Below are 15,665 nucleotides of genomic sequence, written 5' to 3'. Positions count from 1 at the left end.
TTCTCTCTCTGTCTGTCTGTCCTTTATCTCTCTCGGTCAGAACATTAAAAGTGCTCCCAAGAAACACTGCCAATAGAATAGGACTCTCTGGAGCAGATAAACATCATGACCCTATTGGCACCATGCTGCCTAATGCCAGGCGTGGGCTAGTAGAGGGGTATAAAGCCCCCCAGCATTGAGGAGCTGTGGAGCAGTGGAGGAACTGTGTTCTCTGGATTGATGGTTGGTGGTGGAGCTCCATCCAGTACTTTTGAATGGGATGAGTTGTGGAGTTGATGATAAGGTGAGGTGGTGATCATCATTCACTAACGCTCTTGATGTTTAATCCAATCAAATCCTCACAGCAATGCTCCTCCAGAACTTAGCAGATTTCCTTCTTTCCTGGACAGTAGAGACAGATACTCCACTCTTTTCAACACCCTGGATTTCAGAAGAAACAATGAATGTCCAGGTGTCCCAATACTTTTGCCCATATAGTTTATATGTACCTTAACTCTCATACAAAGTCAGGACATTTTTCTCCTGCAAATATATAAACACACACACACACACACACACACACACACACACACACACACACACACACACACATAGAGAGAACACCCCCCTCTTAAATCATATGAATCTTTCAGCAGAGCCCATTAAAGTTGCATTGCGGAGACGCTTGTCCGCTGTCCATCACTATGCAGTGTGAGGACGCAACACTTTTGGACAACCATGGATTCCTGCTGAGTTATGAAATCAACACGCTGCATCTTTAACAAGATAATCTGAGGATACGTGTGATTTTAGTGGTCTTTTTCTGTGTCCAGCTGCTAAGTGTGTGGAGCATTCATTAGAGAGGTCCACTGAAAGTAATGGTAATACTGAATCATGAATTTGATTGGATCTATCATGTCCAAACATGTGAACGGACATTCAGTCACGATCGTTTCCACCAGCACTAACGACTTCATGGAAAAAATGATTGCCTTCACCTCCAATGAACCTGCCTTATGCAGTTACAATGAAGAGCGTGAAGGCGTCCAGGAACAGCATTCAAGATACCAACATTGCCATCTAGTGGACACTATGGCAACAATGTGAGCTAGAACTTGGGAATCATACTGGATCTGACAGCAGCAATCAATATACACACATACACATACATATATTTGAATATATACTATAGGACAAAAGTATTGGGACGCCTGCTCATTCATTCATTTATTATTGTTGGAGTAACTGTCTCTACTTTTGGATGAAGCTCCACCATCCATCATTCCAGAGGACACAGTTCTTCCACTGCTCCACAGCTCAATGCTGGGGGGCTTTATACCCCTCTACCCCACGTTTAGTGACCTTCGGTGCTGTTGGATCTATTGGTCAGTGATTTTCTATGGAGATTATGCAAGCTCTGGGCTCATCTGAACACCTGTGTTGGCAATGGTGTACCTTAAAGTATGGTGATCATTGATTTGAATTAGAAAGAGTGTCCGGATACTTTTGGACATATGGTGTGTGTATATACATATACTGACCCAGATGTGCAAATGCACACAGACACAGCTTGTCTCGTCCCTGTAGAGAAGTACTGCCAATAGAATAGGACTCTCTGGAGCAGAAGAACATCAGCCTATTGGCACCATGCTGCCTCATGCCAGGCGTGGGCTAGTAGAGGGGGTATTAAGCCCCCCAGCTTTGGACTGTGGAGCAGTAGAACTGTGTTCTCTGCAGCGATGGAGCTCCATCTGAAACAAGTTGTGGATGCAACATCAGCACCCGGCCACGCTGTTGTTCTTGTGTGGATGAAAGCAATCAAAGCCTCCTCACAGCAATGTTGCAACATCTAGAGTAAAGCCTTCCCAGAAGCATAGAGGCTGTTTCTACAGCAATTAACCCATTAATGCCCTTGATTTGAGAAGAAACGCTGGACATGCAGGTGTCCACACACTTTTGGACCTGTAGTGTGTGTAGAACAGGCACAGCCCCCTCAGTTAGTTATAGTGGGGATTTATTTCAGCAGCTCTTTCAGCACCAGCAGTCAGCCGGACAGCAGGATGCAGCTCAGCTCGGCTCAGGCGTCTCCACTTCCCAACCTGACACCACCACTCCAGCTGTAATTACATATACCGGCTCAGACTACAGCCAATAATGGGGACAGACTCCAGAGCTTCAGCCCCGTCTGACTCCACAGGGCTGCTCGAGCTGAGTTACAGCACTGCTGTCTGATCACAGACACACTCACACACCTGCGTAAACACTCGCGTTTACCTGTCAGAGAGGAGTCAGTTTCTCTTCGCGAAGGCGAGGGTCAGACTACCCCACCCTAAACCCAGAATCTTTCTCCCTCTGGGAATTTTATCCTACAAATCTTCCACTTTCTTCTTTTTCTGATGCTGTCGGTCTTCTCGACCTAACTGTACGCTGCTGTTCTTAGTGTTATGGATTTTCACTCAAATGGTGTATTGGTCAGTTCTCTGGTCACTTATATTAAGCCTTGCTGAGAACGTTCCAGAACAGCTCTAATGAGGAAAACACCAGACAACCACCAAAGACACGCCATAATTCTCTACCCAACACCTTTATTCTCTAACCAAACACCATCATTCCCAACCAAACGTCTTCATTCTCCACCAAACACAACCACTAATTATCAAACACAATTGTTGTCCATCAATTACCATCATTCCCAATCAAACATCATCATACACCAACACCATCATTCTCCACCGAACACCATCATTATCCAACGAACACCATTCTCCATCAATCATCCTTAATTCTCTATCAAACACAATCATTTTTTTATGAAATAGCATCATTATCCAGCATTATTCATCAAACACCATAATTCACCCCCAAACACCATCATTCTCCATTAAACACAATTATTCTACATCAAATACCATCATTCTTTATGAAATACTATCATTATCCATTAAACACCATCAACCAGCATTAACCATCAAGGCCATTCATTTACCACCAAACACCATCATTCTCCACCAAACACCATCATTCTCCACCAAACACCATCATTCTCAGCATTATCCATCAAGCCCATTCATTGGTCCCCTAACACCATCATTCACTCCTAACACCATCATTCACCCCAAACACCATCACTCTCAGCATTATCCATCAGGCCATTCGTTTGTCCCCTAACACCATCTTTCACTCCTAACACCATTGTTCTCCACCAAACACCATCATTCTCCACCAAACACCATCATTCTCCACATTATCCATCAAGCCCATTCATTGGTCCCCTAACACCATCATTCACTCCTAACACCATCATTCACCCCAAACACCATCATTCACCCCGAACACCATCACTCTCAGCATTATCCATCAGGCCCATTCGTTTGTCCCCTAACACCATCTTTCACTCCTAACACCATTGTTCTCCACCAAACACCATCATTCTCCACCAAACACCATCATTCTCCACCAAACACCATCATTCACCCCAAACACCATCATTCTCAGCATTATCCATCAAGCCCATTTATTTGTCCCCTAACACCATCATTCTCCACCAAACACCATCATTCTCCACCAAACACCATCATTCTCCACCAAACACCATCATTCAACCCAAACATCATTCAACCCAAACATCATTCACCCCAAACATCATTCACCCCAAACACCATCATTCACTCCAACACCATCATCATTCTTTATTAAACACAATCATCCACCCCAAACACCATTATTAGTAATCAAAAAACACCATTCTCCAACAAACACCATTTTAACCTATATTCCTACATAACCTACATTCTCCAACAAACACCTATATTAACCCAAACCCTAACACTGACTAGGCTGAGGTGTCAGAGGGGTCGCCATTGGAGACTCTTTTAGTCCAGGCTTAAGCTTAAACTGGGTGTGGAAAACTGGCTCCAGATGTAAAGGAAGCAATTTTGGTCGTTCCTGATTTTGGAGGAAATGTAAACAGCTCATGTTAGTTATCTGGATAGCTGCTTCAGTTTTTGGGTGGTAAGAATATGAGTAATGCATATGTAGTATATGTATATCTCCACATATCTACATACCATCATCCCGTGGTAATGATGTCTTTGTAGTTCTTAAGGCTGTGGTTAAATGGAGGGTCCTGAAACAGCTCCTGCATCTTCTTCTTCGCAGTGGTGGCTCAGCGGTTAGAGCGCCGGGATATCGATAACAGGGTTGTGGGTTCGATTCCCGGGCTCGGCAAGCTGCCACTGTTGGGCCCTTGAGCAAGGCCCTTTACCCTCTCTGCTCCCCGGGCGCTGGAGTTGGCTGCCCACCGCTCTTGGTGTGTGTGTGTACTCACTGCCCCTAACACGTGTGTGTGTGTGAGTGTGTGTTCACTACCAGATGGGTTAAATGCGGAGGACACATTTCGCTGTACAGTCCACACTGTACAGTGACGAATACGTGCACCTTTATCCTTTATCCTTTTTACCTTTCATTCATTTCCAGACAGAAGCCAGCCCCTCTGTGTGTCTGTCAGTGTCAGTGTTGGTTGTTATTGTAACCTTTGGCCTGAGAATACGTTTACTGTGAGCACAGTGAGGGCGTGCGAGTGTTAGAAGGTTCTGGTTAAATGAAGATCATCAGCTCTCACTGCCAGGCAGTTTGACCTACTCTGTAATGGAAACTGCCACGACTGCCTCCCTCCTCCGAATCTGTAACACATTAAAGTCATGTGATGTTGTCCATGTTTTGGACCAGTCCAGAAACTACAGCCCAACATCCCCCTGATTTCACTGACCCAACATTCCTCAACACAAACCCTCGGACTGATGTTGGCAGACGACTTTATACTTGTTCCAGGAAAAGATCTGAAAAGCCAAGTGAAGCATCAGATCCCTGTAGAGCAGTGAAAAACACTCTAGAATAATTGGAGTGTTGGAGAACAATCTAGAACAATGTGAACGGAAGGAGACTGAGCGTGCTCACTGTAAAGTGAGGAAGGGGGAGAACGTCCTAGAACAGTCTGAAAAAGGGAAACATTCTAGAGGTATTCAGCAACTGCATTTCATTTTGGTTTGTTGTTTGGTTTGTCTCTACCAAGCATCTGTTTCCACCAAACACCATCATTTACCATGAAACACCATCATTCACCATGATACACCACCATTCTTCACCAAACACCATTATTCTCCACCAAACACCATCATTCACCACCAAACACCATCATTCACCACCAAACACCATCATTCTCCACCAAACACCATCATTCTCCACCAAACATCATGCTTCAGTACAAAACACCAACACCCTCCACCAAACACCAGAACAAACACCATTTCTCTCCACCATGTACTACCATAATTCTCCATCCAAACACCACCATTCTTCACAAAACGCCAACATACCCCAGCCAACACTGTTGGTTTCTGGGTCGGTTTCCAGGATACTGACTAAGCTGAGTCTTTTAGTCAGACTAAACTGCAGTGTCAGTGGCGTCCAGCCTCGGGCTCAGGGCCTGGAGAACCGGCTCCAAACAGCTCCACCAAATGAAGAATCAGAGAAATGAAGGTTATGAGCTCTTCAGAATGAAGAACTGGAAGTGCTGACAGCGCTGAACTGCTAGCTGAATGACAGCACTGAAGAATACTGAACTTGTGATTACTTTGTGCACGTCTAATACACACAAACACAGCACAGTGTGTGTGTGTGTGTCTGTGTGTGTGTGTGTGTGAACAGATCTGCACACATGCATCTCTTTAACCGGAAAAGCTCAGTGGTGATGTAGGCAGGTGGGAGTTCACACTGCATAAAGTCTCCACGTTCCCTCTTCACAGGCCTGACGTCTCATGAAATTTAATACAATGTCCGACGTGTATCGTCAGCAACGGCAGAACACTTCCATGTGGCGCTAGCTGTCACTGAGTCAGGGAAACTCACACACACACACACACACACACACACACACACACACACACACACACACTCTGTTATTTCTCACCAAAGCAGAAACTTTGCCTCATGTCTGAAACCTCTGTGCTACTTTTCCATTTACTCAAGCACAGGGTACCTCACCACTGTCCTGCTGCTGGCGCACCGTCATTTGGCAGCAGCTGGACGCTACTCGCTGTTTCCCCTAGCGACACACCAAACAACCCTGGACTTGTTTAAAGACGGAGGTTAAGCTGTAAATTGAACTGTGGTCATTCTGACTCTCCTCTAAGACCTCTTTCATGAGCAGGACAGGCTGTCAGCACAGTCGCCACCTTGAGCTTTTTCTCTTTTACAAACACTTCAGGCCTCAAACCAGTGGCACACTGTTCAGAACAGACTGCCATTCAGAACTGTGGAATCACTGCTCTGAGGCCTGGGGTCACTGTTTTCAGCCGCATATAAACAAATATATAAACCAACCTGGTTGCAGATACACCGTTTTGCCCACCCACTTTTAGCTCTATATACTAAGCCCACCCACTTTTAACTCTATATACTTTGCCCACCCACTTTTAGCTCTATATACTAGGCCCACCCACTTTTAGCTCTATATACTTTGCCCACCCACTTTTAGCTCTATATACTAGGCCCACCCACTTTTAGCTCTATATACTAGGTCCACCCACTTTTAGCTCTATATACTAAGCCCACCCACTTTTAGCTCTATATACTAGGCCCACCCACTTTTAGCTCTATATACTAGGCCCACCCACTTTTAGCTCTATATACTAGACCCACCCACTTTTAGCTCTATATACTAGACCCACCCACTTTTAGCTCTATGTACTATTTCCATTCAGCTCCCCCCAACATTTAGTAGCACCATCTACTTTCAGTAGAGACTCGGAGAGATGGTATCTTCTACTGTAGTTTTTTTTCTTTCTGTTTAAAACATGTTTATGCATGTTTTTGACACTGTGTTAAAATCACTACACCAGAGCTGTGATGTTTCTAAAAAATGTGAAATCTGTACATCATCACGAATAAAGTCATACAACTGATACGCATATAAGCATATCCCACATTTCAAAAGGGGTGACAGAATCTTGGGGGAAAGAATATAACAGGAAAGTTGATAAAATGTTTGAACAGTAGAGTAAATCTGTCAGTGCCAGCAGAGACGGAACAGAGCTGATCTGAATCAGCACTGCATGTTAATGTTCTGAGTGTGACAGACACCCAGAGCTCTCTGCAACACCCTGCTGAAATGTAGCACATCTTCTGCCCAACCAAAAGTCTCACCCAGATCATACTGATGACTAAATGAGATCTCAGACATTTACATGCTGAACAGTCTCATACATGCAGCACTGTTTACATCCAGTTATTTCATTTCCAGACAAAACCGTCACCAGCTTCAGCTTCAGCTTCAGCTTCTCACAGTCTCACCCTCACCTTCACTACAGCTTCCATTCTTCTCAGGAGATCAGTTCAGTCTTAGAGGTTTAGGAGCATTTCCTGCTTCTTACCACTGAAGTCCTTTCAAACACTTTCAGTGATGTTGAGGTCTGGACTCTGAGAACAGTACACAATACACTATAATAATATATAATATAATATCTATATGTACAGTAGAAGCTCCAGATCTCATCAGAACAGATGCAGGTGAATAAATCCAGTAAAAAGGAGAAACAAGAGCTTCTCATTCTGAAGGAAGAAAGTAGTGAGATCTTGGAGCTTGGCTCCTGCAGGACTATGGTGCAACACACAACACAGTGCACCCACTTTTAGCTCTATATACTAGGCCCACCCACTTTTAGCTCTATATACTAGGCCCACCCACTTTTAGCTTTTATTACTAGGCCCACCCACTTTTAGTACTTATACTAGGCCCACCCACTTTTAGCTCTTATTACTAGGCCCACCCACTTTTAGCTTTTATGCTAGCCCACCCACTTTTAGTACTTATACTAGGCCCACCCACTTTTAGCTCTATATACTAGGACCACCCACTTTTAGCTCTATATACTAGGTCCACCCACTTTTAGCTCTATATACTAGGCCCACCCACTTTTAGCTCTATATACTAGGCCCACCCACTTTTAGCTCTATATACTAGGTCCACCCACTTTTATTACTTATACTAGGACCACCCACTTTTAGCTCTATATACTAGGTCCACCCACTTTTAGCTCTATATACTAGGCCCACCCACTTTTAGCTCTATATACTAGGCCCACCCACTTTTAGCTCTATATACTAGGCCCACCCACTTTTAGCTCTATATACTAGGTCCACCCACTTTTAGTACTTATACTAGGCCCACCCACTTTTAGCTCTATATACTAGGCCCACCCACTTTTAGCTCTATATACTAGGCCCACCCACTTTTAGCTCTATATACTAGGCCCACCCACTTTTAGCTCTATATACTAGGCCCACCCACTTTTAGCTCTATATACTCTATATACTATTAGCACTTATGCCACCCACTTTTAGTACTTATACTAGGACCACCCACTATTAGCACTTATGCCACCCACTTTTAGTACTTATACTAGGACCACCCACTTTTAGCTTTTATGCTAGCCCACCCACTTTTAGCTCTTATATTATTCCCATTCAGCTCCCCCCCAACATATCTTGCACATTTAGCAGCACCATCTACTTTCAGTAGAGACAGAGACTCCTGGACGTCCCCCAGTCCAGCCAGCACAGCGTGGAGGATGTGTTCAACTCCACCATCATCAGCAGCAACAGCAGCTCCTGATTTACCACCAAACCAGGTGTTGATCTGAGGAGAACTCTAAATAACACTAGACTCCATGAGGAGAACTCTGGAGATAATAAACACGTACTGCCCCTATATATTTTTATATTTCTATATATACACACTTGTTGTTTATTTTGAACGTAGCTGCCGAAAGTAGCTCCTGGCACTAACCTGTGCTGCACTCTACTGTTTTCTGGCCTGATCCTCCACAATAACCTAGAATGCACATTCTGTCTGCACTACCCCACTCCTTCCCTCTAAAATCTCAGTCTGTCTGATTTATTTACTGCACTCTGCCTGTTACACTTCCTCATCTGCACTCTGTGTATTGTACTGTTCTGCCTGCACCGTGTTGTGTGTTGCACCATAGTCCTGGGACATTGTTTCGTTTCACTGTATATAGCTGAAATGACAGTAAAGCCTGACTTATAAATATAAGGATATATATATCAACAGAATTATATATATACTTATATACACATACAGTATATATACAATTTTGTCCACGTGTGTATATATACTTATAATGACGTAGACTTACAGTATTTACAACATCGTATTATTAAATATAAAGAAATATTTATTTCTCTAATATAATTATACATATTATATATACATATAATAATAAAAACTATTATTATATAACACATGTAGTATATCATAATAATAATTACGCAAGCCGCAGTCTCTGTAAGTACACAGCGTTCCTCTGCTGTTTATGTGTTTATAAACAGCTGTGTAATCCCTCTGAGCAAATTTTGCTAAACCAAGTGGTTTAAAAAAAAAAAAAAAAAAAAAACACACACACTCAGACACACACACACACACACACACACACGGAAATTGCCGGAAGGAACAGTGAGCCGAGTTTGTGAGTCAAATGTGAACTCAGGCTACATTAATGTCACGGATGCTAATGCGCTCGGAGGACAGGTCAGTTCACAGCTCTGAGTACACAAGCACAGGCTGTTCCTCCACGCCTGCAGGGGGCGACAGGGTCCTGTCAGAACAGGAAGGCTAGACGAGACATTATACGGCTATTTTATATATTATATTAAATATTATATTATACGAGAGTCTTAAGAGGTATTGAACAATTCTGATTGGATAAGTTTCCTTAGAAACGTTGCTGCTATAATTAAGCATATATTTCAAAACATCAAAGGAATTCCCCTTTAAAGCTTTGTAAGCAGACTTCTGAGTGGCGCAAAAATAATGCCGAGTAAACTGACCTCGTGAACAACTTCTCCTTTTGGCCGTTCGAGTGTTCTGTGTAAAAGCTTTTTATGCTCACGCAGCAGACAAACAAGCGCAAGCTTGCAGTTAGCATCCACTTTTGATTTTTAGTTCTCAACCTCAAAAAGGTCAAGTGTCGGGTAAGCTCTTAGTGTCAAAAGGTGAAAATCGATGGGGCTAAGTAGCCGACGTAATGAGCTATCCAATGCTGACCAAGGAAATGGAAAGACAGACCGGTCACTGACGCCTGTAAACACAGATTAGCGGCTGCAGTCGCGAAGTACTCCAAGTACTGAACTCAACGACCGTCTAGACTGAGAAAAGATCACAACAAACAAAGGCAACAGAGCCACACTGGCTAGTCTACAGTAAACACAGTCATTTTAATAGCTTGTGTCCAGAGCTTTCTATAAACACACATGATAGCTGGCTAGCTGTGTTGCTAGAAAAGCTAACAGCTCACTTCATGCTAAAAACACAGCAAATGGCACGGCTGTCATTTACAGTCTTTACTGTAAAAATGTAAAGTCAGCCCAACCTTACACTGATACAGTAACTAATTCCAAAGCCTTTTGTGAGTTAACTCAACTCAGGCTAGAGTTCAACAATCCACACTGAGCTGAGCCTCAAAAATATCAGTAAATGTCTGCGGCTCCGCCCCCTCAACCTGTTTCCTGTTTATTCCCATTTGCATGTTACCACTACCCCATTATCATGACGTCCCCAGACAGGGAGGCTTTAGTCAGTGGAGTGTTGAGGCCTTGCTGGGATTTGAACTGATGACCTTCTCACACTTGCTGAAGAGCAGCAGTTAGACCGTAGGGCCGGTCTAGAGCTGTGCAATTACACTCCATAAAAACCCACACAGTTCTGAGTAAATTCACCTTCCCTTTTTTCTTAGAATCAGAAATGGAAACAACTTCACAGCTCTAGAGTGGAGCGACTGTCTAACTGCCTGCTCGTAAAGAGACTCAGGAGGTCATGAGTTCAAATCCTGTCATCAACACCACAGCCCTCCATGGTCAGGAGGAGTCTGAGAACAGGAAGGCCTCGTCCCGAGTGATGGAGGGAGTTGTAGCCTGCAGATGGGAATGAACAGTGAACAGGTAGAGGGGGCGGAGCCACAGACTGAACACAGTCTTACACAGTATTGAATCAGTTTCAGCTGCAGATCATTTACTGGGGTCTTCATTTGACAATCTCACTCCCATCATCTCACCACTGCTTAGCAACACAGAGTAACAGAGCTTGAAGAAGCCTTCAAGGAAGCAACACAAACTCTCAAGAACCAAAAAAAAGGAGGCAGTAAAAGGTTCCTCACATATTTAAGCCTGCAAACCTTACCTGTGCTGGCTGTGCTGCTGCTGCTGGTGCTCAGGGTGGGCAGTGGTGGAGGTCCGCTGGTGCTGGCCTGTGGAACCTCTCCATTGTTGAGCTGTTTGACCCTACGCAGGTGTGACTTGCCGTTGTAGTGGGTCTGGGCCTGAGCGGCCGAGTTCAGCTGGATGTTGCAGACCTCGCAGAGTGAAAACAGCAGCTTCTTCCTCTCCGGGGACTGAGTGTCGGCCAGGCCGCTAACATAGTCCTGCTCTGCGCAGCCAGGGAACGGGAAATAGGGTGGACTGTTCTCCATCAGCTCAGAGGGGCTCAGTGGGGTCTTCATACCTACAGCAATAATGAGAAAGAGGAGAGGGTAAACCCAGCGGGTCACCACACGCCATTGTACACTTGTTATCTGAATAAAATGTAGCAGCAGTTAGACTGTAGGGCCACCCTAGAGAGGTGAAATTACACAAAAACATAAAAACACAGTTCTTAAAGGCAGGACATCTTTGCCGATGACAATTTGACGTAGAATAGTGATGACAACAGGCTTTAAGTTTTGATATTGACACATAACCCAAGTCCAACATCTTCCAAATATTCACTGGGAATGATACGGCTGTTAAAATCATCTCCATCATCAAGAAAGCTCAACAAAGAATGTACTTCTTGAGACAGCTCAAGAAATTCAACCTGCCACAGACCCTGATGATCCAGTTCTACACAGCGATCATCGAGTCCATTATCACAGCCTCCATAACTATCTGGTTTGGTTCCTCCACCTCACAAGAAAGAACCAAACTCCAGCGCATCATCAGGACAGCAGAGAGGATCATAGGATGTAACCTGCCATCACTTCAGCAGATCTACTCCAGCAGGATGAGGAAGCGGGCTGGCAAGATTACATCTGACCCCTCACATCCTGGACACCTCCTCTTCCAGACACTCCCCTCGGGTAGAAGACTGCGGTCCATCAAAACCAGCACAACACGTCATGCTAACAGCTTCTTCCCCAGAGCTGTAGCGCTCCTCAATCACAGTGGTCACCTCCCACTGTAAACCTCTAAACTTACAACTGAACTGTACCAAACCGGACTGAACAGTTATTTGCACTCTGCCTATTTTGCACTATGATTATTTGCACACCTGTACAGATGTTCTTTTCTTTTCTGTAAATACATCTTTCAGCTCTTTATTACCTTTATTACCTTTAGTACTTTCTACTTTTTTTTAATTTATCCCCTACCCTATTTATTGTTTAGTGTAATTTTCCTTTAGTTTAAGACTGTGTTCTGTGTTTCTTTGTTACTTGTCATGCGTGTTGCTCTCACCAAGACAAATTCCTTGTATGGGTAACATACTTGGTGAAATAAAGAGATTCTGATTCTGATTCTGATTCTGATTCTAAAAGTGATGTAAAGCAAGCAGGAAACAATGTGAGCCTAATGGGTGGGGTTATAGCTTCCTTTACTTGTTAGCTACATTTGGCTCGAAGCTCCAGTGCAGAACTAAAGAAGACAAATCTCAGACAACAAGCAGACAAGGCCAAACCGTGAACCGACTGTTCTGAGTCCCAGTAGCATCAATAGCTAAGATGTTCACTCCAAAATACCAAATACCAGAATAGTCCAGATTGAAACCCCCTGTTTTGCTGTTTCTGACATTTTTAATGTGAGGAAAAATGAGAAGGGAGGGACTTGTTCTTTGCTCACAGAGAGTTCACATTTCAGAATAATCCTAAAGCTAAGCTAAAGTCCTGAGCCCAGATAACACTAAATAAATAACAATAAATACATAAATAACAAAAATAATAATAGATATTTAGCTTTTTTAGTTTTTATTTGGACTACTGTCCAGTATTATATATATTACTGACTGTTTCGAGTAGTGTAGACAGTGTGACAGTAGTGTCCAAAATCAACAGCTGACATGTTTACTCACTAAATTGTTGTACAGACCCCAACGATGACATCCCACATAAGGAAAAGTAAGGCTTGGCCAAAATCTTGTCTTACTTAGTTGTGGTCACGACTTATACACACTATACATGCACAATACACACACATTTACATTATATACACACACACACACACACACACACTATACATGCACTTTACATACACATTTACACTATACACACTATACACACATACACTGCACACACACTATACATACACTATGCACACACTATCCACACACTATAAACACACCATACAAATACACTATACATGCACTATATACACAATACATACACTATACACACATATACATACAATATATACACTATACATACACTACACACACAATATATACACTACACATGCACTATACACACATGCTTTACACTATACATACACTGTACACACATATACATACAATATATACACTATACATACACTACACACACAATATATACACTACACACGCACTATACACACATGCTTTACACTATACATACACTGTACACACATATACATACAATATATACACTATCTATACACTACACACACAATATATACACTACACACGCACTATACACACATGCTTTACACTATACATACACTGTACACACATATACATACAATATATACACTATACATACACTACACACACAATATATACACTACACATGCACTATACACACACTATCTATACATACACTATAAACACACTATCCATACACTAAACACACCATACAAATACACTATACATGCACTATAAACACACTATCCATACACTATAAACACACCATACAAATACACTATACATTCACTATATACACAATACATGCAATATATACACTATACACACACTATACATACACTATACATACACTACACAGTATAACACAATATATACACTACACACGCACTATACACACACGCTTTACACTATACACACACTACCTATACATACACTCCACAAACACTATACACACACTATACACTACAAACTACATACACTATAAATACCCCATACAAATACACTATACACACACTATACATACATTATACATACAATACACACACACACACACACTATACATACTCTATATATGTACACATTACTGCACTGTTTAAAATGTATAGGTTAATATATATTTGAAATTATTGCTATTTGGACGCTGGATAGATGTGAATTTGAGTGCACTGAGAGTGAGGAGAAGTCTTTGGAGGTGCAGTGTGACCGAGCAGAGGTCACAGCTCCAGTAATTAAGTAAGTGACCGGTATAGACTTTTAGTGGCGTTGGTGCTGACTAGCAAATGTCTGCTATAGTAGCATCCTTACTATAGACCCATTCTAGTCACAAACAAGATGAACATCCACAAAGCATCTACAGTGCACTCTCGAAACTGAGTTACTATAGTTACTATAACCACTCCTACTGCTGCCAATAATAATCCGAATGGAAATAATGAGAACGCTTAGAGGGAAAGGGCGAAAGTGAGCAGCACGAACTCCTGCCTCCTCCAAGGATCCGTGTGAGCAGCTACAGGAGGCCTCAGAGCTACAGTATTGTGTTCTCTGGACCTCAGAGAGCTCATGAATTACACAGAAGGTCCGGCGCAGTCATTCCCACCCCATTTCCCCGCGCGCTCCGCTACAACAGAATGCCAACCGGAACATATTGCTATAAGATTTGCCGCAGGAATCGGCTGCTGGGATTTACACCAGCCTTTCCAATCCCAACATTTGCAAGAAGCAGCAAAACGGTAGCGCAGGGCTAGAGGGAGGTCAGCGCTAAGACTGCTGCAGCGAGGGGTGATAGCCGAGGTGTGGGAATGTAGAGTCAGCTGCGCTTTGGAGAAATGGGTGTGAATGTGATATCTATTAGAGTGAGAGTGTGTTAGAGAAAGAGAGCGAGAGAGAGGGAAAGAAAGTATGACGCGGTGTATGAATGTCCAGGCTGAGCCCCTCCGTGGCCATGTGGTCTTCTCTGGTCAGTTTAATCCGCCTGACACAGACGCAGTAATCTCTATGGGCAGCTGCAGACTCTAATCCCTCTGCAGATAAACTTCCACTAACTTCCCCGACCTCTTCCTGCACACTCATTCCCCCGGTTCCCCGCCCCACCGTCTCCGGGAACAGGGCGGAAGACAAACTGTAAGCAAAAGTCATAAAAAATTCCATTTTTCCTCCTTAATCACCCTCTTCTCTCTGGTTTGTCCTACTTTGCAGCGAAAAGGAGGACAGAAGGAGCGCTGCAGCAGCTCAGTTTAGCCTAGTCTTGCTACACTGGCAAGCAGAAGCTCCACCTGTGCCTCTGAGGGGCTACTAGAACTCAGAGTGGTCAGGTTGGGAGTATTATGTACAATGTAGGTACCCCAGATTATCATAATAACACTGATCAAGAATCTGAGACTCTAGAACCAAACTGTAAAGGTTCTAGACGACTGACTGGGTCAGAACATCTCCAAAACATCAGGCAGGTCTTGTAGGGTCTTGTGTTCCT

The 15,665-nt window shown here is 43.3% G+C and overlaps 1 protein-coding gene across 1 annotated transcript in view; it reads right to left on the bottom strand.

The window, feature by feature from the left end:
* znf385b (zinc finger protein 385B) overlaps nt 1–15,665 on the bottom strand; it is a 219,614-nt gene that overhangs the window by 160,199 nt on the left and 43,750 nt on the right. The window contains exon 2 of the mRNA XM_072685409.1: nt 11,234–11,554. Within this exon, the coding sequence (XP_072541510.1) occupies nt 11,234–11,552 (319 nt within the window). The 5' untranslated portion in view covers nt 11,553–11,554. The remainder of the gene's footprint in view (nt 1–11,233; nt 11,555–15,665) is intronic.

This window comes from Salminus brasiliensis, chromosome 8 (assembly GCF_030463535.1).
Source record: "Salminus brasiliensis chromosome 8, fSalBra1.hap2, whole genome shotgun sequence".
Classification (NCBI taxonomy): Eukaryota; Metazoa; Chordata; class Actinopteri; order Characiformes; family Bryconidae; genus Salminus; species Salminus brasiliensis.
The sequence above is the reverse complement of the archived record's forward strand: the minus strand, read 5'-3'. Positions and strand labels throughout refer to the sequence as shown.